This window comes from Eleutherodactylus coqui, chromosome 4, assembly GCF_035609145.1.
Source record: "Eleutherodactylus coqui strain aEleCoq1 chromosome 4, aEleCoq1.hap1, whole genome shotgun sequence".
Classification (NCBI taxonomy): Eukaryota; Metazoa; Chordata; class Amphibia; order Anura; family Eleutherodactylidae; genus Eleutherodactylus; species Eleutherodactylus coqui.
The window spans coordinates 4,968,083-4,994,236 of record NC_089840.1 but is presented as its reverse complement, the minus strand read 5'-3'; the positions used below and the strand labels follow the sequence as shown (position 1 = coordinate 4,994,236).

The 26,154-nt window shown below is 49.9% G+C and overlaps 1 protein-coding gene across 2 annotated transcripts in view; it reads left to right on the top strand.

Moving 5' to 3' along the window:
• The window catches only part of SIM2 (SIM bHLH transcription factor 2), a 106,050-nt gene extending 80,228 nt beyond the window's left edge, over window positions 1-25,822 (top strand). The window contains exons 5-11 of one of the 2 annotated variants that reach the window (XM_066598521.1): window positions 3,084-3,169; window positions 6,504-6,703; window positions 8,117-8,223; window positions 9,522-9,669; window positions 17,885-18,053; window positions 18,713-19,112; window positions 24,274-25,822. In XM_066598521.1, the coding sequence (XP_066454618.1) occupies window positions 3,084-3,169; window positions 6,504-6,703; window positions 8,117-8,223; window positions 9,522-9,669; window positions 17,885-18,053; window positions 18,713-19,112; window positions 24,274-24,992 (1,829 nt within the window). In that variant the 3' untranslated portion in view covers window positions 24,993-25,822. Of the gene's footprint in view, window positions 1-3,083; window positions 3,170-6,503; window positions 6,704-8,116; window positions 8,224-9,521; window positions 9,670-17,884; window positions 18,054-18,712; window positions 19,113-24,267 lie in introns of both variants that reach the window. The other variant, XM_066598520.1, reaches the window with a different exon arrangement.
• The last annotated feature ends 332 nt before the right edge of the window (window positions 25,823-26,154 follow it).

Sequence of the window (26,154 nt, the reverse complement as noted above, 5' to 3'; positions counted from 1 at the left end):
AGAGCTGACAATGAGGTCTGGCGGTGGGATGTCACCAACCCGTCAGTATGGACATTGCAGCTTCTGGACCTTCTAGAGTCCACTGTTGGCCATGTTATTGGGAGATGGAAGCCATCCGGTGTGTGCGTTTCCGCCACGTTCAGGAAGACCTCGTAAACTGACAGACCGTGGACAACGAAGCCTTGTAGGAGCTGTGAAGACATCACACACATCGTCTGCCCTCGCTCAGGGGGTCTCACAGGACATTAGAACATCCATTATAACCAGAACCCTCCAGGGGATGGCATGTGAAGGGTTACCATGGACGAGCGGCGGCACACAACATCACAGCAGTGAATGCACAGCAGCGCCTGCGATGGGGCTTGGAGCGACGGACTGTAAGTGAGTGGAAGCAAGTGTTGTGGACAGATGAATCACAGGACACCATCTTCCGATCGGATGGCGGCACTTGGGTGCGGTGGTTGTCTGGAGAGCGTTTTTTACGTAACGGCATCATCCCAACAGCGAAGTTTGGAGGAGGTTATGTTATGGGGGGGGAGTTCTGCTGGGAAGGACTAAGGCCATTGGTTACACTGAAGTCCACCCATAACACACATGACCGCACGCCATCCAGTACACGGACTGCCCACATATTGACATGAATTTGCATGTCGTAGTCCTCCCCTGTGATATGGCCAAGAATAGGACCTGCAATGAGTTTGAACAAATGGCAGTGCGCATAACCCCATAGACTATAATGGATCTGTGTGCTGGCGGTGAATTAATACGGACAGCAACCAGATCCAAATATGCTAGTGTGCTGGAGGGAAATTTCCACTCATGTATCCAAAAACGTCCATTCTTGCCATCATCAGAACCAGCAAATTCAATGGATGGCAGAAAAGAACAAGTCCCACACCATCCTGTCCCAGAATTTTGTCCTGAAACTTAATGGTCCCTTTAAAGGACTGTGTTCCACTTCTGTTTCGCTGTAGGAAGCAGACAGCTCCATAGATTTTGCAGTGGCCCAGGTTGGTACTGCAAGCTGAGTCCCATTCACTTCAGTAGGACTCGGCCTGCAGTACCAACCTGGGCCACTGCAGCATGAATGAAGCTGTCTGCTTCATGCAGTATAAAACCGCAATATGTGGGACAACCCTTTTAAAAAACTGACTATGGTAAATGAAATTCTTGAGGATGTTGTTGTTAGTTAAAGGAAGTTTCCCACAAAGTACCAACATTTTTATCATATTACTCAAAAACAATTTGTGTAAAAGCATCTGAAAGAAGAATCTAAAGAAGGAATCTCGTACAGCCTTGTAGTGCACGGAGGAGAAACCTGGAAAAGGCATTTGTGACACGTGACCCTCAGTGTGAGGTTCCTGGAATCCCCAAGATAATGAGAGGGAAGCCGGCGAAGCTTTAGAGAAATTACCTCCAAAATGACTCTTATTACTATATTAACCTCCGGCCGGAGAGTATTGGATGTGACGCGGTAAACGGATACCCTGTTATTTACTGAGAGGCCGCAATTACCTAAATTATTCCTAATCCCAAAACCTAAGACCCTCCGAAGCCGTGTATAGAGCCGGTACACCTAACTACAAATTGGTGTCTGCAAGTATCAGAAGAGCGGAGAACCTCCCGCCCAACGCCACGACCAACCACTGAAGATCGCCGAACAGGACGGAAAAACCAAGATATTGTGGATATTTGCTGCATGTTTAACGCCCATCGAACACCCTAAATGTTTGTGGGGTGAGGGGGGCTTCAGATGGGGTGACTGTTGTCTGAATAATTGCTCTAAAGAGCGTACGTAAGCAACAGCCATTCCATGTAAACGCGGCCACCGAGAGGGCGGCCATCAGTAAACTGCTCACCAGTCGCTACATTATTGTAACATATTGTCTCTGCTTAATCTGAAGGTGCTGCTGAAAAGTTTCTATTTGAAGAACTTGCTAATTAATTTGCCTGAATGCTCCTCCTGCTCTTCTTCCTCCTCCCCCTCTTCCTCCTCCCCCTCCTGCTCTTCCTCCTCCTCCTGCTCTTCCTCCTCGCCCTCTTCCTCCTCCTCCTTCTCTTCCTCCTCCCCCTCCTGCTCTTCCTCCTCCTCCTTCTCTTCCTCCTCCCCCTCCTGCTCTTCCTCCTCCTCCTGCTCTTCCTCCTCCCCCTCCTGCTCTTCCTCCTCCCCCTCCTGCTCTTCCTCCTCCTCCTCCTGCTCTTCGTCCTCCTCCTGCTCTTCCTCCTCCTCCTCCTGCTCTTCGTCCTCCTCCTCCTGCTCTTCCTCCTCCTCCTCCTGCTCTTCATCCTCCTCCTGCTCTTCCTCCTCCTCCTCTTTTCTCTCCACTTCTTCCACACCTTCCTTCTTACTTCTTCTCTTCTACCTGCTCCTTTATTGTTTTCACCACCTCTTCTACTTTCTTCTCCTCTTCCTCTGTTTCCTCTTCTTTCTTCTTCTTCCTTCTCATGCTCCTTTTCTTCCTCTTATCCTTCTCCTCCTTCCTTTTTCCTCCTCATCTTCCTCTTAATTAAACAGTGAAGCACCTGATTGGTCCTGATGTCACTACGTCCGGCCGCTCTCACACATGCGCTTTTTACCGCGATTACTGCAGTGTTTTGATTTCAATGGCGCCTCGCAGACCTGCGCTCTTAAACTCCATTTTGGCGCATTTAACACACCTCCTCACCGATCAGAATGAAGGGGCGCATTAAACGCAGTGGAACGCGGCAACCTGAAAACGCAGATAAGAATCGCAGTGTTTTCCTGCCGCCGTGTGTGGGAGCGGCCTTAGGGCGTGTTCACATGGCGGATTCCACCTGTAAAACTATAAAAGAAATCGGCAGCTATTCTGCCGCGGTTTTTGCCGCGAATTTAGTCTTTCTTCGCACAGATTTGCAGGAAATTGCGCCGGAGATTGTGTGAAATAACAGTTGTATTTCACCCAGAACATTCCAGGTGTGAACATTCCCTCTCATCGACGCCCCACTTGTTTCTCACCTTGATTGCAGTCACTGTTCGCCCTGCCAGGCTCCGCCCCTCGCGTCCGCGGTGTTATGTGCCCGGCGCTCAGGTCTCGTCACTTACTGTTGTGTCCTTCTTGCAGAATATGAAATTGAACGGTCATTTTTTCTACGAATGAAGTGTGTTTTGGCAAAACGGAATGCAGGACTGACGTGCAGCGGCTACAAGGTAAGCGCGGCCGCCGCGGAGACGCCATGCACAGCACGCACGCACATACACATTGTAATCTCACAGAGTGGCGGGATCACTGTGGTGACCGATGAACTGCAGGAACCCCAGAAATCCATCGTCAGCAGCCGGTGCTCCATAAATGTGCTCATCCTGATCTATTGTGCCGACCCGACACCGAGCCCGTCGCCCTCCTGGCAGGGCGGCACTAGGAGGTACGAAATAACAGTTCTGGAGAACTCTATGTTGTGGCGTCCCTCTAATATTCCTCCTGGAAATCTGTGAATACATTGACAGCTGGGTGTTACCGTTATCTAGTCAAATGGGCGTGTCCATACACAGTCTGATATTGTCAGCACTGATTGGGTAGTGTCAGTGTGTAAAGACCTCCCCCTCCTCCCAACTTGGTAACATACAGCTGTCAACTTATTCATACATTTCCAGGGAGAATAACAGAGGAACAGCATCATGTATCACTTTTAAAGAAGTTGCTCCATAATAGTTTTTTTTCATGGGGAATACAAGTAGTGTGGAGTTATTACAGATGGCCCCCAATGTGGCCCCCAGAGCTCCCGTTTAATGACCCTCAGATACAGGAATTTCATATACATGGAAACAGAGACTCAAAATATTTCCTTTATCAGAACCATCTAACAGTAAGACGTCCCTGCTGTCCAACCAATCACAGCGCAGCGTTCACGACTCAGGCTGCTGATGTAGGATGAACGCTGTGCTGTGATTGGTTGGACAACCAGGACGTCTTATTGTTAGACGGTACTGATAAATGAGGCCCAAAAGGTTTTATTTGCTGCGGGATATGAGACAAGATGGCTCCCAGCGAACAGCGTTTTGTGCCCTTGATTTTCTCGTCTACCAGTCTGCTATTAGTGGGCAGCATCATTATCGGACAAACTTTGGTGAAGCTCCGCCCACTGGGCGCACAATTCGTTAGCGGTGCTCCAATTATAAGGAAGCAGGTTGCATCTGTAAGAGACAATCATCCATGCGTCCACCAGTAAGCGAGGAAACAGCGGCGCGTCCGGGCCTCGGACATCCACCATCAGAGCGAGCAGAGAACTGAACAATCCCCGCGATCTCATACCCGGACGCTACAGATATGGCTTCTGCCGTCGCCGGGACAGGAAGTCCCACTGGGACGGGGCCCATGGGATGTGATTGAGGTCTGATCGGAGAGGTCTTCCTGCTGAGACCCCCACCAATCCCCAGATCCTCTTTCCTACAGGCCCTGGAGTGTGGAGCCACGGTCACGTACGGCGATGCCAGTCCCTTATTTTCAATAGGACTTCTGCAGAAAGCTGAGCATTAAGGCCCGACGCCCATGGCACATTGTTGCTGTGGCATCCAGAGCGGGCGTCCGCCTCCATGGCATGTCAACGAGCGGAAACCAATCGCTGTTTCTGCTCATGGTTTAAAAAATCGCAGCATGCTCCATTTTGCTGCAGCTCCTGCTTCCATTCAAGTCGTAAAAAAGCAAGTAAGCAACTCATGGGCTCCAGCAGGACCTCTGATAACACGTATCCACAGCAAGCGGAGCTCCTACCCGTCCGGCACTCCTTTAGTAGAACAAATGAAAATAGAAGGTCTGCACAACGTGTGCTGTTTACTCAAAAAAACGTGAAGGTGCAGACAATACAAGATGTGATACGGGTGGGCATGGAGGCTCTAGTACCCTGTTGTACCACCTCTAGCTTGGATACAAGATGTGATACGGGGGCATGGAGGCTCTAGTACCCTGTTGTACCACCTCTAGCTTGGATACAAGATGTGATACAGGAGGCATGGAGGCTCTAGTACCCTGTTGTACCGCCTCTAGCTTGGATACAAGATGTGATACCGTCAGGCATGGAGGCTCTGGTGCCCTGTTGTACTGCCTCTAGCTTGGATACAAGATGTGATATGGGCAGGCATGGAGGCTCTAGTACCCTGTTGTACCGCCTCTAGCTTGGATACAAGATGTGATACGGGCGGGCATGGAGGCTTTAGTACTCTGTTGTACTGCCTATACCTTGGATACAAGATGTGATATGGGCAGGCATGGAGGCTCTAGTACCCTGTTGTACCGCCTCTAGCTTGGATACAAGATGTGATACTGTCAGGCATGGAGGCTCTAGTACCCTGTTGTACTGCCTATACCTTGGATACAAGATGTGATATGGGCAGGCATGGAGGCTCTAGTACCCTGTTGTACCGCCTCTAGCTTGGATACAAGATGTGATACGGGCGGGCATGGAGGCTTTAGTACTCTGTTGAGTCACCTCTAGCTTGGATACAAGATGTGATACAGACAGGCTTGGAGGTTCTAGTACCCTGTTGTACCGCCTCTAGCTTCCACGCATCCACTGGTCCCAACCCCTCCTAACAGTCTGGTCAGAATGGTCCAGGTGGGGGACAATTCGTTGATATGTGCCCCTCTCAAACTCTGGTAACGGGGTGACATCTCTTCTCTGCGTTGTAGAGGTGTCTAGTGGCCAACAACCTCTACAAGCGGAAGAAGAGGTCACTACACACAAGGAGCCTCGGAGAGCCTCTCATAGGCCAAGGGGGGGACCACTTTTAGGGCCTCCAGTGACCGTCCATCTAATCACCACAACTCTCATCATTTACAGATCGGCCTGAGATGGAGCCGCAGGACGGGGTCTGCAGCAAAACTAGAATTCCTTTAGGTGCTGGATTGCACAAAGAGTGTATTTGTATCCAGTGCAGACAATGCTCTGTGAGCAGACTGATACATTGTATCCCCTAGCAGAGAGATCAGTGCGGCTCACAGAGCATTGTCTATCTTGAATACGGCGACCAGTTATAAAGTTGTAGATATCTTTTTATTTCCATAGTGATTAAACTTTATTAACCTAGAAACGAAAAGAGTTAAACATGCCAGGCCCATATATATTATCCTCCTAGTAGCAGGAAGGGTTGGCCTGGCTCCCACCAGGTAGATGGCACCTTGACTGGATCATCGTGAGTCTCTCTCCTCAGTTCTGCTGTGTGTTCTAGAAGTCTCCGACAGGAAGTCTGGTAGCTACTTCCTGTCGGCCATATTACTTCCCATGGATCCTATATCTCCCAGTCAGTTATTACCCACCCTATGTGATATCTGCCTGGCAGTCACAGTGAAAGAACTAAATCTAGCTTGACCAAAAGGTTGTCTATCAGAAAGTAGTGAACTTCAGATCTACTAGACATCCATCTCTGTCAGTTTGAGGCATAGCAGCATAGAATGGTAATGCTTCTCGGTGACGGGGTGGAGGGGCTATTATACTGTGCGGTTGGTCTGTTTAGTGTATATGTGATATCTTTTATCTTTACATGACAGGTGATTCACTGCAGTGGGTATCTGAAAATAAGGCAGTATATGCTGGACATTTCTTTATATGACTCCTGCTATCAAATTGTAGGGCTCGTGGCCGTGGGTCAGTCCTTACCCCCGAGCGCCATCACAGAGATCAAACTGCACAGTAACATGTTCATGTTCAGAGCCAGTCTGGACCTCAAACTCATTTTCCTGGACTCCAGGTAAGCAGTTGTGTAAAACCTGTGAATCCTGGTAAACCAGATGTACTTACTTGCTTACGTCCTAAGTCCAGTCGCCAATATGGGTCTGTGTTATAGACGGAAGCGTTGACTGATGGTGGTGCCACAACCTAAAAGATGGCTCTGGTGACATGTTACAGACCCATACAACATAGGTCTGTAATAGGAATGTATGTATGAGCCAATAGCTTGGGGAAATGTCCCTTAAAGGGGTTTACCAGAGCTAAAATATTGATGATGGACCCTCGGGATAGGTCATCAATATCTGATCAGTGGAACAAGAATCAGCCTCAGGTGTATATGGACCCTTGGGCAAGAGTCACAATGGACGTACTTAGTAATTTATAGGCCTCATTCTGCCCCATTAGTAATTTTATAGGCTCTACAGTACCCCCAGAGTCATGTAAAGGTCCCACTGTGCCCACTGAGCAATTAGTAAAGCCCTGCTGTGCCCCGGCAATAAAAGAATAAACTCACTGACCTCCATCATATTCCCAAGATGACCTCCATCCTTGGTCTTGGTCTCTTCTGGCCAGGATCATGCAAAATGAGAGGGTGCTGGGTGATGGAACTGGAAGCACTAGGCTTCCTTCAGTGTCGCTGTCATAATCATTTGTGTCAACGTCTTAGTAATGCTGTTGATAGATTTCAAAGAATGTGGACTCAATTAATCCCATCCCTGAATGGGCCCCATCAGCCTCAGTGGGCCCCACCACCTGCCAAGGTTTGCCTGGTGCTGTTGCTGGCCCAGGGTTGGGATCCTATGCCCAAGACCCCACCGAGCAGCTGCTTGAAGAGGCCACAGCTTAGGTGAGCACTGCAGCCTCTTCTCTGGCCAGTGACCTTTCTGCAGTTATTTTTTATTCAAGTGAATGGGATTGAACTGCTATACCAGGCACCACCACTATGAAATGAACGGCACTGTGCCTGGTGTGCAGTGAAGAGGTCGCGACACTCATCCAAGTGCTGTGGCCCCTTCAAACAGCTGATCGGTGTTGGGCATGGGCAACTGCTCTGTCTGCAATGGAGACCAAGTCCCAACCCCAGTCAGTCCCCAGGATAAGATGGAGCAGTTTTCTGTGCCAGATTCCTGAAGTAATATAAAAAGCCGAACCTTCCAGCATTTTATCTCATTGGTTCCTCATCTTCACTCTGACAACCCGAATATCCAATACATGTAATCAGGTTTTGGCCCAAACGTTCGGCTCAAGTGTCAAAGTTATCAAAAGTTTGGACCGATTAAAGACAATGATGTGTATTAAGGAACATCCAAGACGTATTCGCTGCGCTCTTACAAGGGGTCCAGATGCGGCGCAGTCTTGGGGGATGTCCTGGTAGGTTGTACAGCGAGGAGATGTCGGTAGGAAAAACTCAACTCCCCTCTTTTCTGTGCAGAGTAGCTGAATTAACCGGTTATGAACCTCAAGACCTCATAGAGAAAACTCTCTACCACCACGTCCACGGCTGCGATGTGTTCCACCTGCGATACGCTCACCACCTCCGTAAGTCTCACTGCTTTTGTTATACATGCGAAAACTGACGTCAGCGCTTCCGACAAATACATGAAATGTGAAGGCGCCGTACGGCACGGCTGCAACAGTACGGCTGGCTGTCCACGGGCGAGGTGTGATTGCGAGATCCGCGGCCATAAATCGTGGAGCTGGCATGACATGCTTTCCATTGGATAACTATCGAAAACGTAGCCTACTGCGCATGAGCGAAGAATCATAGCGATTTTCTGCTTGCGTGGTTGAAAACGCGTCAACCCGTGATTTACCGTGGTGGCCATATCAGGCTCATCGCGGAGACCTTTTAGTGCTCCCTCCTCCTCCCCCGCAGCAGAATATCGCTAGCGAAATCCGTCTCTGCCGTGGACAGGCGGCCTAACAAAAACACGAGCCTCGGCGCTCAATCACACGGAAGATCTCAATAACATTACAGAACTGTTCTTTGTACTAAGTGATAAAAATCCAGATTTTTAGCATATATTTTGATCAAAGCATGTGGGCCCATCCAGCACGTCCCAACAAACCTTATGGGCGCTAAGCTCTAAATGACGCCTCTCTTTGGGCCAAAACACTCCAATGGACTCAAGGGATACCTCAAGTAATAGTTTTTAAAAATGTTTTTCTATTCCTAAAAAGTAAATGCCCCCCCCCCCCTGCTGCTGTCCTCTTTTTCCCTGTACAGCCCTCACCGTGCCGGCGCTGCTGGACCAAATATGTGCCGTTTAATTGTTAGGTTTTTTATAGGAAAAAAATGGGAAAAGGTTTTTTTCTTTGCTTAATATTTTTTTCATTTATTAACTATTTAAAAAACTTTATTAAAACCTTTTTTTTACACTTTTATTTAGTCCCCACGGGAACTTGAACTTGAGATCATTTCATTACATCTACTATATACTGTGTAGAATGTTTTTGATGTGGCCCATGAAGCAGTGCCGCGGGGGGGCGTCTATGTGTGGCATCTCCTAATTGCAGGAATCCCCTCCAGCTGACTAGTTAGACATGCGGTCATCTTTGACTGTGGCACCTAAACAGTTAACTGCAGCGATCGGAGCCAGCGCCGATCACAATAGTCACCGGTAGCCGTCCGCTATCAGAAACCGCTAATAACCGCCGGATACAAAAATATCTACAAATCTAAAATGGAATATAATAAGTGAGGTTATTGTTTTTCCTTGCCGCTTTAACCCTTGCTCACCCGCAGTCTTGGTGACGTCTCTTTCTTCTATTGAGGCTCCACATATTGTGTGACACTGAATGGCGGTAACCTGTAACTCTTTACTTTTTTTTTAAAGTGCTGGTAAAAGGCCAAGTGACCACCAAATATTACCGGCTGCTCTCCAAACATGGCGGATGGGTCTGGGTGCAGAGTTACGCAACAATCGTCCACAACAGCCGCTCTTCCAGACCTCACTGCATCGTTAGTGTCAACTACGTCCTGACGTAAGTATCCACCATCGGCCGCCATCGCTGGACCTCTGTTTATGTCAGTTGCTTGAAACTTGAGCGTCCGATGCAAACCGTGTCCCCGAGTCGCCCCAACTTGTGGCCCCCAATACTGATGATGTCTCGTGAAGTGCGCGGGCCTCTGTAGGCGCCAGTTTGCCTATCAGCATATATAAATCATAGGGGAGGGGAATGTGAAAGCCAATAATATAAGACATTAACACATATCGTGAGGGGATGCACAACAGATCATGTATTATCACGGAGGCTGGGTCACCGAGGGCGGCCAACGGCTGGTGCACCGCGGGTGGGCCGGGCTTAGAAGGCATGCAGTTACCGCAGCATGGAGACCCATCCTTACGGTACGGAGTGCATAGGCTCTCTTCACACTGGTGGCTTCCATGACAAGACTGCGATGCTGGACCCATTCTCAGATGGGTCCGGATGAGTCCTAACAGATCTTATTGACTTACTGATGGGTCAGTCTGGTTTCCAGGACCTCCGACAGGAAGAGCTCGTTCACCATGTATGGATGTTTTCCTGTTCTGTCATGGGAGCAGAAAAACGGAACACGTGGCCAGAACTGATCCGTCATATGACCGTGCCTAACGGCGTTCAACGATTCCCATTGACTTTAATGGGGTCTGCTCGGCTTCTGTTCTGCCCTCGGCACGGGGCGCTATTTCTATCTGACACAGATGAGCGCTGACAGGGCCCCAGGGTTCGCGGACGCGGCCGTATTAAGGCTTTGCTTTGTTGCATGCTATATAATAGCTGTGGGTCCCACCACTGGACTCTGCGCTTATATGGAGGAAGGGGGCCGCACATCCCCGGCAAAGGACGAATAGCCGAACACACGGTGAGAAACGCCCCGAAGTGTTCTGCAGTTTGGAGGTCCGTACTATTAGGAAGTCAGCAGCCGTTATAATGGAAGCCATTGCGGTGTGACAGTTCCTATGTACGACCGGTATAAATGGTGACTGATGGCCCCATTGACTTAAAAGGGTTGCACCGCTGCACCTCTGATTATCCTGGGGCCAGACGACACCTTTAAAATGGGTTCTGTTGAAATTTTCTTGAGGAGTCCATCATTTTGATGACAAGAATAGCGCTGCTTGTGGTGTGAACAGAGGCGAGATCTGGCAGGTCAGAGAGGGAGAGCGAAGGTTTTATGGGTTATTTTCCATCCGGTGACGATGATCCTCGAGGTCGCTGACGCTCCAGTCTCTCATCATCTCCTATTACCTCCTCTCAGCCTCGTCTCTAGGACTCCTCTCGTGCTGCACCAATTCTGTGGAGCTCATCATCCTGGCCCAGAAATTGTGGTCCTAATATTCCCAGTTTCAAGTGTAATGAGGCCGTAGTCCCAACGTCACATGACCAGACCCCCTACACAACCCCACCGGGTCACAGATGTCCCTGTACTCAAATACTAATAGCCCCCACACTGTTGGCTCACCTGCGGCTAGTGACGGGTTCAGATAGCTTTATTTATACTTCCCTCGCCAACACAAGAGGCCGATCCACAGGACTAAATCTGCACCGTATACCTATTGTATCACTTCTCCCATTCCATTTAGATTGTGAGCTCTTATGGCCAGGGTCCTCTCTCCCCTGTAGAGTGCCAGCTCTTATGGCCAGGGTCCTCTCTCTCCTGTAGAGTGTCAGCTCTTATGGCCAGGGTCCTCTCTCCCCTGTAGAGTGTCAGCTCTTATGGCCAGGGTCCTCTCTCCCCTGTAGAGTGTCAGCTCTTATGGCCAGGGTCCTCTCTCCCCTGTAGAGTGCCAGCTCTTATGGCCAGGGTCCTCTCTCCCCTGTAGAGTGTCAGCTCTTATGGCCAGGGTCCTCTCTCTCCTGTAGAGTGTCAGCTCTTATGGCCAGGGTCCTTTCTCTTGTAGAGTGTCAGCTCTTATGGCCAGGGTCCTCTCTCTCCTGTAGAGTGTCAGCTCTTATAGCCAGGGTCCTCTCTCCCCTGTAGAGTGTCAGCTCTTATGGCCAGGGTCCTCTTTCTCCTGTAGAGTGTCAGCTCTTATGGCCAGGGTCCTCTCTCCCCTGTAGAGTGTCAGCTCTTATGGCCAGGGTCCTCTCTCCCCTGTAGAGAGTCAGCTCTTATGGCCAGGGTCCTCTCTCCCCTGTAGAGTGTCAGCTCTTATGGCCAGGGTCCTCTCTCCCCTGTAGAGTGTCAGCTCTTATGGCCAGGGTCCTTTCTCTTGTAGAGTGTCAGCTCTTATGGCCAGGGTCCTCTCTCCCCTGTAGAGTGTCAGCTCTTATGGCCAGGGTCCTCTCTCCCCTGTAGAGTGCCAGCTCTTATGGCCAGGGTCCTCTCTCCCCTGTAGAGTGTCAGCTCTTATGGCCAGGGTCCTCTCTCTCCTGTAGAGTGTCAGCTCTTATGGCCAGGGTCCTCTCTCTCCTGTAGAGTGTCAGCTCTTATGGCCAGGGTCCTCTCTCTCCTGTAGAGTGTCAGCTCTTATGGCCAGGGTCCTCTCTCCCCTGTAGAGTGTCAGCTCTTATGGCCAGGGTCCTCTCTCTCCTGTAGAGTGTCAGCTCTTATGGCCAGGGTCCTCTCTCTCCTGTAGAGTGTCAGCTCTTATGGCCAGGGTCCTCTCCCCTGTAGAGTGTCAGCTCTTATGGCCAGGGTCCTCTCTCTCCTGTAGAGTGTCAGCTCTTATGGCCAGGGTCCTCTCTCCCCTGTAGAGTGTCAGCTCTTATGGGCAGGGTCCTCTCTCCCCTGTACAGTGTCAGCTCTTATGGCCAGGGTCCTCTCTCTCCTGTACAGTGTCAGCTCTTATGGCCAGGGTCCTCTCTCTCCTGTAGAGTGTCAGCTCTTATGGCCAGGGTCCTCTCTCTCTTGTAGAGTGTCAGCTCTTATGGCCAGGGTCCTCTCTCTCCTGTAGAGTGTCAGCTCTTATGGCCAGGGTCCTTTCTCTTGTAGAGTGTCAGCTCTTATGGCCAGGGTCCTCTCTCTCCTGTAGAGTGTCAGCTCTTATAGCCAGGGTCCTCTCTCCCCTGTAGAGTGTCAGCTCTTATGGCCAGGGTCCTTTCTCTTGTAGAGTGTCAGCTCTTATGGCCAGGGTCCTCTCTCCCCTGTAGAGTGTCAGCTCTTATGGCCAGGGTCCTCTCTCCCCTGTAGAGTGTCAGCTCTTATGGCCAGGGTCCTTTCTCTTGTAGAGTGTCAGCTCTTATGGCCAGGGTCCTTTCTCTTGTAGAGTGTCAGCTCTTATAGCCAGGGTCCTCTCTTATAGCCAGGGTCCTCTTCGCTAGTTTGTTACGCCCCCTGTTGTACGTCGCTGATGTTGGCGCTGTATAACAATTATTATGAATATTCATAATTTAACATCTAGAAGAACCTCCTAGAAATAACGAGATGATCTGCGGTGGAAAAGAATCTCAGAAAGTTCAGTTCTGAAAGCATGTTGAGAAGTGTGCACTCAGCAGAGAGGAGGGAGCGGATCGTATAAACAGTGCAATCAATCCATAATTGCCAAATCAGACACTCGCCGTGGAATTTAAATGATGTGCAAACAGATGACGCAACAGGAATTCACCGAGATCAAGGATTAATTCAAAACATCCTACCAGCCAAACCCTGGTGAGCGAGCCGTGAACTCTGCTGCAAGACTCTGCCACAAGACTGCTGCAAGGCTCCGCTGCAAGGCTCCGCCGCAAGACTCTGCCACAAGGCTCTGCCGCAAGACTGCTGCAAGGCTCCGCTACAAGACTCCACCGCAAGGCTCTGCCGCAAGACTCCGCTGCAAGACTCTGCCACAAGACTGCTGCAAGGCTCCGCTACAAGACTCCGCCGCAAGGCTCTGCTGCAAGACTCCGCTGCAAGACACTGCTGCAAGGTTCTGCTGCAAGGCTCCGCCGCAAGACTCTGCCGCAAGACTCCGCCGCAAGACTCCGCCGCAAGACTCCGCCGCAAGACTCCGCCGCAAGACTCCGCCGCAAGAATTCCGCCGCAAGACTCTGCCGCAAGACTCTGCCGCAAGACTCTGCCGCAAGACTCCGCCGCAAGACTGCAGCAAGACTGCCGCAAGGCTCTGCTGCAAGACTCTGCTGCAAGACTCTGCTGCAAGACTCTGCTGCAAGACTCTGCTGCAAGGCTCTGCTGCAAGACTCTGCTGTAAGGCTCTGCTACAAGACTCCGCCGCAAGACTCCGCCGCAAGACACCGCCGCAAGACTGCCGCAAGACTGCCGCAAGACTGCCGCAAGGCTCTGCTGCAAGGCTCTGCTGCAAGACTCTGCTGCAAGGCTCTGCTGCAAGACTCTGCTGTAAGGCTCTGCTACAAGACTCTGCTGCAAGACTCCGCCGCAAGACTCTGCCGCAAGACTCCGCCGCAAGACTCCGCTGCAAGACTCTGCCGCAAGACTGCTGCAAGGCTCTGCTGCAAGACTCTGCTGCAAGGCTCTGCTGCAAGGCTCTGCTGCAAGACTCTGCTGCAAGGCTCTGCTGCAAGGCTCTGCTGCAAGACTCCGCCGCAAGACTCTGCCGCAAGACTCCTCCGCAAGACTCTGCTGCAAGACTCCGCCGCAAGACTCCGCCGCAAGACTCCGCCGCAAGACTCTGCTGCAAGACTCTGCTGGGAGACTCTGCTGCATAGGTGCAGAAGAGACGCTAGGGATGCGTGCGGCTTGCACTGTCTGATGCAACACAGAATACGATGCAGACCACAGAGTTACAAAATAGTAAACTTTTTATGCTAAATGAAGTCCTGAAGGAAAACAATATTTTGCAGTTAGAAAACCGTTTTTAAAGCAATTACACTTTAACGATGTCGTTATGTTCGCCCGACTATCACTAGCTAGAGCTGATACCTGATAGTATATGCACAGTAACCATATACCGCACCACCTATAATGGAATTACACAGTTACTGCCAGACTTTACCAGAGTCTATTAGTTCAGTGAATTAGAGCGTGATGCTCACAGGTCAGAGATGGCAGAATATCCTCCGTCACCAGCGGAATCTTAAAAGGAGTTTACAGAACAAAATATACTTTTAACAATAACGTCCAACTGTTCTGGGCTCGTTCCGGAAAACATTTATTGTCCTAGAACTCAGTGACTATTCGAGCCTACTAGTAGTGTCCAGCATTCTGAAGATTTGCACTAGTTGCACTATCCTCACATCGGGCATGCTCAGTTTCTAAAGAGCAGAAGTAATTGTGCATACTTTTCGTTCTTTGTATGAGGCCGGCCTCACTTACAACTCAGGGAAGGGAAACTGCAGCTTCCTTCTGGTGCATCTTGGTACATCCTTTGGTTTCATGGAGCAGTGCCAACCATTTGCTGTCTCACCATATGTGGTAGAAGGCCACATGTCTGCAGTTGGACACAAATGATAGAAACCTCTATGAAATAGCTATACAAGCCAGAATCGTCAGTGTCTTAGTCTAGTTGTCAAACAATAGCCAGATGTCTGCGCTCCACCACACAGGCTAACACTCTCTCCGTAGTACTCAGCAGCACCGCACATGTTGGTACATTACAGGCCCCCACGGCACCACACATACCACCGGCACCACACATACCACCGAACCACCGGCATCACACACACCACAGATACCACACATACCTCCCACACCCCCGTCACCACACATACCACTGACACTACTGGCATCACCCCCCCCCCCCCCCCGTCACCACACACACCACCGAACCACCGGCATCACACACACCACAGATACCACACATACCTCCCACACCCCCGTCACCACACATACCACTGACACTGCTGGCATCACACCCCCCCCCCCCCCCCCCCCCCCGTCACCACACACACCACCGGCACCACACATACCACACACCCCCCCGTCACCACACACACCACCGGCACTACCGGCATCACACACACCCCCGTCACCACACACACCACCGGCACCACACATACCACACACACCCCCGTCACCACACACACCTCTGGCACCCCCCCCCCCCCCCCCCGGCACCACACACACACCACTGGCACCACACACACACACCCCTGGCAGCACACACACCCACGGCACCACACGCTCCACCGGCACCACACACACCCACCAGCTGCTTTGTTCACATGTGTACACTGAATGGTGTAAAGCTTTAGTGTTCTTCTAAATAATGTAGTCACTATATAAGAGTCAGATACCAGCTCTGCACAGTGATAGTGATTGCAGTGCAGTTACCTCCAGTGGTGAAAGGTCTTCTCTGATAATGTCTCTAGGCCATTATGAAGAATTCTTCCAGCCATAACTCATCTCTGCATACTGCAGCCTATCCTGCCAGTACCCGTAATACCCCTCTCAGTGCCCTCTCTATGCCTCCACTTACTAACATTGGCTTCCACGCTTACTAATAGTTTCCCCATCTGTGGCCCCAGTTTAGTAATAGTGCCCTCTTTACGGCCTCACTAACATAGTAACATAGCATGTTAGGCTGAATGAAGACAATGTCCATCCAGTTCAGCCAGTCCCCCCCTCCACCCTTGTCGATCCAGAGCAAGGCAAAAAAAACCCAATGAGGCAGAGGCCAATTAGCCCCATCGGGGGGAAAATTCCTTCCTGACTCCCTAATGGCAGCCAGAATAATCCCTGGATCAATGTTTGATAGTTCCTACCTGACTGTAAGACCCGGATCAACAACCCGCTGGTCACCTAATGTCTATATCATGTAATATTATAGAAAGACATCTAGTCCCTCTTACACTCCTCTATGGATCCTGCCATCACCACGTCCTCAGGCAGAGAGTTCCACAGTCTCACTGCTCTTACAGTAAAGAACCCCCTTCTGTGTTGGTGATGAAACCTGCTTTCCTCTAGACGTAGCGGATGCCCTTTTGTTACCGTCGCAGTCCTGGGTATAAACAGATCCTGGCAGAGATCCTTGTATTGTCCCCTCATGTAGTTATACAGAGTTATTTGGTCGCCCCTTAGCCGTCTTTTGTAGCCTCACATTGTCCTCCGTTGTATTAATTATATTGTATAGTTTTGTGTCATCTACAAATACTGATATTTTACTGTGAAGCCCCTCTATCAGGTCATTGATAAATATGTTGAACAGAGTGGGGCCTAATACTGAACCCTGTGGCCCCCGCTAGCAATGGTGACCCAATCAGAGTACGAACCATTTATTACCACCCTCTGCTTTCTGTCACTGAGCCAGTTCTTTACCCAATTACACACATTTTCACCCAATCCGAGCTTCTCATTTTGTATATTAGCCTATTATGCGGCACAGTGTCAGATGCTTTAGAGAAGTCCAGATATACGTGATCAATAGACTCTCCCAGGTCCAGCCTAGAGCTTACTTCATCGTAGAAGCTGATCAGATTGGTCTGACATGATCGACCCTTCATGAATCCATGCTGATGAGGAGTTATACCATTATTCTCCTCGAGGTATTCTTCGATGGCATCTCTCAGAAACCCCTCAATATTTTTCCAATTATTGAAATGAGACTTACCGGCCTGTAGTCACCAGGCTCACTTTTAAATTGGAACCACATTGGCAATGCGCCAATCTAGTGATACAACCCCGGTCTTAATATTATCCATAAATACTAATAGTATTCTGCTTTGTGACTCCAGCTTTGTAATAGTGTCCCCCACTTAGTAATGGTGGACCCAAGACCCAACCCCACACAGTGAATGTGAACGACTGAATGATCGAGCAAAACATTTACATGATTTATCTGCCTTAAACACTTTTTCTTACACCAGATCATGGCTGGCTTAGCGTCTGTTCACATGAGCGTCGGAGGCTCCAATCAGAAGCTCCATCGCTAAATTCTGTTAAAATATAGGGTGAAATAGCGCTACGTGCTGCAATACTTCATCCTGTAAAATGCTGGGCAGAAACCAAACGGACCTCGTTGTAGCTAATGGGGCCTTTCAGTGTCATTCAGTTCCTTCATAAGACGCACCCATTTGGCCAGTGGGTGCCATTGGCCATAACAGAGCAGGAAAATGCAGACCCGCAGTGCAGATGTGAACGAGCCAAAACACTGGTGCGCGTCATTAATAATCTGGTGCATTTCAGAACTGTCGCACCCAATTTTCTAGACACTTGAAAACTTTCTAAAACTAATACGCATTGTGGTGCCCGGCTCGTCCACCTGGTTTTTGGCTCTGACTCCGAATAGTCGGTCTTTACATAAATCTGACTCATTTGTTGCACATAGAAGAAGCTCTTTGTCAGCGGCTACAAACACGCTCTTTTGTTCCTTTTGTACAGAGATATAGAATATAAGGAGCTGCAGTTGTCCTTGGAGCAGGTGACTGTTTCGAAAGCTGTATTTCCCTGTCGGAGCTCCATGACTACCTCACAGGAGGCCAGGAAGCCCACCAAACTGAAAGCTACAAAAGTCAAGACCAAGCAGGCACGACCCAACCCCTACCCACAGGTCAGTATGTAAGGGGGTCACATCAGGATTGTCGTCCATGGTCTGTGTGTTACATTTCTGGTAGACTGCCCTCGTCTGCTGACGTTGAACTGCTGGCCACCAGTGGTCAAGAATGTTTTTGTATATCGGACTCTGAGGAACTTACACAATGTCATATGTTCACCCAGCTGGTGGATGAAGAGGCCAACTCACCTCGAAACGCGTTACCTGCAGGTTCAAAATAATGTGTGTTTCAATCAACACCATCAGTTTCACTCTCTTTCAAGTCAATGCCTGCCGACTGGTTGCGCCAGAGCCTCCGTGCCCTTGGCATACCCGATAGAGACATTTATAGTAAATACAGGTATATGGATACGGCATATTAGTTGGGCAGTATGTGGAATTCCTTTTATAGTATTTCTTTTATAGTATCTGGAATTCCAGAGCTATAGTGAAGACTAACAAAATGTACATCACAGGTGGCGGTGAAAATGTACATCACAGGTGGTGGTCCGTCTCACCATGATGAACATTTTCATCATGCTGACCATGCGGGCAATGCCAGTCTACCCAAGTGTGGGCATCCAATGATCGAGCATTCCTCACCTATCCTCAGTCCTGGAGAATCCTTAAGTCTGAGCAACAGTTCTTTATGTATTCTTATGATTATCTCCTTACAGCAATACGGTCCTTTCCATGGTGAGAAGTTGGACTGCGCTCAGTTTGGAAGTTGGAAAGGAAACTCAGCAATAAACGCTGCAGCCAACCCGGAGCTGAACAGCCATACCGAAAACAGCGAACTCCTGTACACCCCGACCTACAGCCTGCCATTCCCCTACCACTACGGACACTTTTCAGTGGACTCTCACGTGTTGAGTTCCAAGAAACAAGTCATGCCTTCTAGATTCGGGCAGTCTCAAGGCTCACCTTGTGAAGTAGCGCGATTTTTCTTTGGCACCCTACAGACGGGCGGAGAGTGTCATTGGCGGTACTCGAACTCAGTGGTGCCGAACTCACCGCCAAAAACTGCTCACAATCAACCAAACCAGATGCGTCATAACGTTTCTCAGGACTATGATGGTAAGTCACCATGCCGTCTACAAGCACAGATAGTGCCAGGCAGTAGAGTAGACGGCGTGCGCTAACGGCACTATGTGTCTTTGACCTTTTTGACACATATGTCATATAAAATGTCTGGTGTTGCACCAACCACAATTTGCCGTGAGCGCCGTTTTGATAAATCTTCTATAGTTTCGGGATTTCCGCTGGCTCTTAGATGCTTGTATTGATAAATACGACCAATACGTTTGTTGGTTTAGTATGGCGGTGATGACATATGGATAGTTTAGTACCATCTGCCCATCCTTCAACCCTTAAAGGGGTTTTCCCACAACTTTAAATTGCTTCACAAACTCTGTCCTTCTGGTTGGTGCTGACCAGGTCATGTGACTGCTGCAGCCAGTCACTGGCTATACAAGTCAGTGATTGGCCGCAGCAGTCACATGCTCTGGTCAGTAAAAACCAGGAAGGTCTTACAGGGTTTGTCAGGCAATTTTAAGTTGTGGAAAAACCCCTAAATGTGAGAAGGAAACACCTGAACGGCTCAGATCTGGGCTCCTGATCTCCCATGGAGCAGCGCCGTTCATGCAGCTGACGGCATTGTGCCCGGGAGGCGGGGGTCTTTGATCAGAGGCATTTGGGTTATCAGTCTTCTCTATCAGATGGTCTCTGCATAATACAGACACTTATAGTGACGGGTATACTTACGGCCGCCTTGGGGCACCTACCACTGGTAGTTCACAATGGCGCCGCTCCCCCTCCCTTCCGCTAGTTGTCAGCACCTAGTAATTGTCCTTTTTCTCATTTACTTGCAGAGATATTCGTGTCACTGTGGCAGCGGTGGGACAACAGGAAGAGCGGCCATATTATCTTCTCACCACGTCCAGCCAATCACAAAGCCACACTTTACTGCATGCTGACAACCACTATGGCTGCACTTCTGATTGTCACCGCGACCACAGAGACATGCCAATATTACCAAACCTTATCTGCTGCGCTGCCGTCTGATTTATTACTATATGGAGAGTTTACATTTTAGGCCGTAATTCCCATAGTGCCTACCTTATAGTAATGCCCATAGTGCCTCCCTCATAGTAATGCCCATAGTGCCTACCTTATAGTAATGCCCATAGTGCCATCCTCATAGTAATGCCCATAGTGCCTACCTCATAGTAATGCCCATAGTGCCTACCTTATAGTAATGCCCATAGTGCCTCCCTCATAGTAATGCCCATAGTGCCAACCTCATAGTAATGCCCATAGTGCCTACCTTATAGTAATGCCCATAGTGCTTCCCTCATAGTAATGCCCATAGTGCCAACCTCATAGTAATGCCCATAGTGCCTACCTTATAGTAATGCCCATAGTGCCAACCTCATAGTAATGCCCATAGTGCCTACCTCATAATAATGCCCATAGTGCCAACCTCATAGTAATGCCCATAGTGCCAACCTCACATTTGCTAGACTCATGGGAGGCACATCTATGTAAGATTGGGCATTTCACACACTGGTCTTAGATAAGTGTCGCTGGAGTAAGATGCGCCAAATGTAGTAAAAGACAAAAGACGCTTTATCTATCTGTCGCATCTTGGGCCACCTCGGCACCTTCTTCAAAAATCTATGGCTGGTAATAGCTGGGATAGTGAATCCGGTGGGCCGCGGGCTGCCTCGCCCCGTCCACCAAGTCCCGCCCATCTTATTTTACACTGGATACGGACAGTGTATTGATAGTTCTGGCAGTCCATAGAAGCTTCTCATTAGCGGATCAGCAGAGACCATGAGTGGTGAACCCACCATCGATCCGCTATTGGTGACCTATCCTGATACGAGGGGGTGCTGAGAAGTCCTCGGCTTTGACCACAAACATTTGACATAGAACAGTGAAAGTTTACAGCTATGCTGCATGGTCGCCTCGGATATTAATGCACTTCTGACTGCGGTTTTATCACTTCAGCCCATCCAGAAAACCCATTCCTTTGGTTGGGCAGCAAACCGGGGGGGGGGGGGGGGGGGGGGAGGGGGTCAGCCGCTGGAACTGCATCAGAAATGTAGGCAAATTTGGTTCCTTTGAGGTGTTTGTTCAAATTAGAAAACACATGATAGTCCGAGGCGGCCGGATCGGGTGGGTAAGGAGGGCGGCCAGCAGCTTGGAGCCCAGGTTAGTCAGTTTGGGTGATGGCTGCTGTGTGGGATGAGGCACTGTCATGCAAGAACACCACACCTTGGGGACAACTTACTGCACCTTCTAAACTTCAGTGCCTCCTTTAGTTTATCCAGAGGTGTTGTGTAATGCACAGCCGTGGCAGCAGAAAACCTTGGATGGTCATCCACCAGCAGTGCCCCATCTTTACCCCATGTGGTGTCCTGACCATAGGAGAAGCAGGAAGTGGAACAGTAGCACGGCGCTCCCACTTCCTGCGGTAACCTCTGATGACGACATCCGGCCTGCTGCAGTGACAGCGGGCCGGCGATCAACTGATGGTGGACCCAAGCAACAGACAGTCATCCGTCAATTACTGATCACCTGCCCAGAGGATAGGTCATCCATTGAAATGGCCCGGGATCCCCCACCAAGTCTGCTCCGGATGTGCTCCGCTGAGCCCCATACTTGTCATAGCGCCCACCTCGACCGCCACATAGCCAATATCAGGGCTTCACTTTCCTCATCCAAATGAATGACAAATACCTTCATTGGCGAAGGTTAATATTTGACAGCAGCGACTTCAGCGTCCTTCAAAGCTTCCTGAGAACTCCTCGGCATCCATCAAACCGCTGAATGGTGATTATGACTGCCCAAACATCACGTGATGTCATCGCCGGTGTGAAATGTAAATGTCGGCGCACGCTGTGCCTCCGAGCCGCCCGCCTGATGTTGTGGTTTCTTGATGGATCAGTAAACTCTGAGCAGCAGATTAGACGGGTTTAGCAAACAGACGAGCTCATTCGGAGTAATACTTCTGGTAAATGTTCGTTCCCTGACAGATCTGGGTGTAAATACATAAGATACATAGAGCTTCTACAAAGCGCCGGCGGCCTTCACCGCGATGTCTTAGTAACTCCCGCTCGCCTTTCACTAATGGCTTTATTGTGTCGCGTATTGTTCGCTCTTTGCAAACCAGGGGCATAACTATAGGGGGGATGCGGTTGCACCCGGGACCAGGAGCCTTAGGGGGCCCATCAGGCCATCCTTCTCCATACAGGGATCCCAGTACCATGAAAGCATTATATTTGGGGGCCCCGTTACAGAGTTTGCATTGGGGCCCAGGAGCACCAACATACGCCTCTTTTGCAAACGTGAATGGCGCTATGTAATGCTACATTTGTCCTGCAGTGGCCGCTGTCTACCTAGACAAGACTTCCTCTAGCGATAACTGCTGATCAGCGGGGGCTGAGAGAAGCGGTGCTCAGCCAATCTCTGAGTCAGCTTCATTTTAAGAAGGCACCTTAGAGAAAAAAAATGTACTGAGGGCAGCAAATAGTTACAAATAATAAAATAAGTTATTCTCAGTGCTCTAATTTTCCCACCGGTCTAGTGCTGGCACTGCTACCCTCACCGCTGGTCTAGGGCTGGCACTCCTACTCTCACCACTGGTCTAGTGCTGGAACTCCTACCCTCACTGCCAGTCTAGTGCTGGCGCTCCTACTCTCACCGCCGGTCTAGTGGTGGCACTCCTACCCTCACCGCCGATCTAGTGTTGGCACTCCTACCCTCACCCCCGGACTAGTGCTGGTGCTCCTACCCTCACTGCTGGTCTAGTGCTGGCACTCCTACCCTCACCACTGGTCCAGTGGTGGCACTCCTACCCTCATCGCCGATCTAGTGTTGGCACTCCTACACTCACCGCCGGACTAGGGCTGGCGCTCCTACCCTCACCGCCGGTCTAGTGCTGGCACTCCTGCCCTCACCGCCGGTCTAGTGCTGGCACTCCTGCCCTCACCGCCGGTCTAGTGCTGGCACTCCTGCCCTCACCGCCAGTCTAGTATTGGCACTCCTACCCTCACCGCCGGTCTAGTCCTGGCGCTCCTACCCTCACTGCCGGTCTAGTCCTGGCGCTCCTACCCTCACTGCCAGTCTAGGGCTTGCGCTCCTACCTTCACCGTTAGCCTAGTGCTGGCACTCCTACCCTCACCGCCGGTCTAGTGCTGGCACTGCTACCCTCACTGCAGGTCTAGTGCTGGCACTCCTACCCTCACCGCCGGTCTAGTCCTGGCGCTCCTACCCTCACTGCCGGTCTAGTGCTGGCACTCCTGCCCTCACCGCCGGTGTAGTATTGGCACTCCTACCCTCACCGCCGGTCTAGTCCTGGCACTCCTACCCTCACCGCCGGTCTAGTCCTGGCGCTCCTACCCTCACCGTCGGTCTAGTCCTGGCGCTCTCACTCTCACCTCTGCTCATTGTGTAGATTGGCTGAAAGCTATGATGCTCCATATAGTGCTGCAGCCAATCACTAGCCTCAGTTGTATATGGCTAGAGACTGCTAAAGCCAGTGATTGGTTGTATGCTCACATCTGTATATGGAACGTCGTAACTGCAGCCAATGTAAACAAAGACTGGCAGTGAAGGAAGGACTGGCAGCACGTGACCATCCGGGGATCACAGCAGTCTCTATGACTTATTTTACTATTTTGAAATCAGCCCCCCGGTGTCAAAGTACTGGAGAGAGGGGCGGTTATATTATCTGCTGTTGGTCTTCTGTGCTCTTGTCCCTCTAATCCACGGGTTCCACGCCCCACTTTCAGTTGTCTAAAATGGCCACTGTAATCCTCTAACTACCTAATGCACAGTGTGCACTGCTCTCTGATTGGCCAGCACTGATCACATGAGCAGTGATAGCCAATCAAAGAGTAGGTATAATGCATCAGTTATCTAACACTACCAATACTCTATCTGGATTAGGTCATCGAAAGATTGCGGCTTCCATCTTGGATGACCACAAATGGCGCCCAGAGCCAGCAGACTGAAGGGACTCACAGCAAGTAATATATAACCCATCCATCTAGTTCCTGGACCAATTTTTGTCCTGAGACCTGAAGGTCACTTTAACCATTTACAGCCCCTGATACATGTTTTATCTAAGTTGGAAAACCGCTTTAATGTCCATATTAATTATTTTTTTTAATTCGCGATTTTTTTTTATATTCTTCAGCTAACTTTTTTTTTTTCTTGTTAAAAGCTCCAGCAGCTGCCAAAAGGTATGTGACAACGGAGAACACGTCCGATGGGTTCACAGGCTGCTCTTCATCATCAAGATCCAACATCCGATATAAAGATGAGCCCTACGGTTCAACAATGAAGGCCAACAAACTGGAACACAGAGGAACGCCGACCTACCACACGGTGAAAGAAGAGAACAAGATGGATTTTAGTAGATACCAGCAGGAGAAGATGCCGGTTAACGAGAAGCACTTTTCAGACTCCTTAAACAGTTCTTTTTTGCCCAAATCAGAATGTCTCCATGCCAAGACTGTAGGACAATTAAACCATCTGCTGCCGAGGCCAATGGTCTACGAGCAGACGCGAAGGATCTGTATGAAGGAGCCCAGATACGGGAATGTCAATTTACGTCCAACCGGATATCACGAACTGGAGCACTCCGATAGAACGTCTACAAAATTCCTTCACCATAACCCTGAACATGAGCACTTCAAGCCCCGTAGCCAGGTCCCCTACGTCCCTCTAAATTACCACCATGTATTATCCAAACATGGACCTTGTCAACCATCGTCCTGCTCAGAACGAGAACATGGGACGGAAAACTATGGCTATTCCTCCGAGGAAGCAAATTCATATGTCTACAAAAACCAAAGTCCTTCATCTATTTCTTCTCCTGAAAGCCACCGCGAAGCTGCACTCCCCCATTATATCGGGACTTCGGTCATAATAACCAATGGAAGGTGACAGTGGACATTTATGGTTTTGGCTTGTTGATTGAAAACTGGAATTATTTACACAGAAGCATGAGAAAGCCCGGTGGCCAGCGCTTACCAAGCGGAGCTGAAGGTCGTGAAAGGACAGACCCACATGTTCTCTTGGCAAGACGCTTGTAATAGAACCTAAAAGGTCAGAACTATCCAACCAGCCTCAGAGCAGCATTGTTACAGATTAATCTCGGGTGTAGACTGCGCCATTTGAGAAGTAATGTGCCAGATCAGATTTTCCTCTTCTCCAGCGCTCGATGAATACAGCAGGGCAGCGGCCGAGGCGCACAGTTTCAAATTTAATTATATGAAGGAAACTTTTTTCTGCTCCTCAAAGAAGCGGAGCTGCTTCAATCCCTCGTACCAGAGAACCTGCGTGACGTGACGGAGACCTGGGAAGCCGGGAGACCCGGAGCGCGAGACGCTTCACTTCAGAGTCCTATTAGGCAATAATCCAAATTAAGGCGGCACGGAATGTCTGAATGACATCCAGCGCAGGAGAATGTGGCGATGTGCAACCTGAATAAGAAGAAGACAAAAGTTTTACCTTTTTTTTTTTTTAGCGCACCGGACAGACGGGAATTTGTTCACTTTATAAAAACAATTTTTCTTGGCAGGAAATAAAATACCCGAACCAAAGAGATTGTGCCGGGGAGAGATCTCTGCCGGGGCTTCACATCCCATCTGCTTACAGAACCTGCAGGAAGAGGGCAGACCTGAGCGGCGGCGGACGATGAAGGGCTGACTATGCAGATATTAATGTGCAACATTTATAATAGTCTTTGTGTATATTGATAATAAACCAAAGTTGACGAGCGCCGCCTGCGTTGTGTTCCTCCGTCCATCAGCCCAGCTTTGCCTTGCAGGTTTCTCTGTATTCAGTAAGTACATTGGAACCTGGGAGACCGGGTGTCATTGAGGAAACGCCAGGGCTTACCGGGTACTTGGCATCCAGGGTTCGGTGAAGGCCGGAGAGAAGGCATGGTTCACTTGCTGCTTGAAGACTTTATTAACAGGTATCACGTAGGCTTATGAAGCTGCTGGGTCTGCGGCAGGACACCGCCACTGCTGCCCCACGCTGCCGCTGACTCCACCTCCGGATTGGTAAACTGGTACAACCGATTCTTTAGCAGGGAAACCCA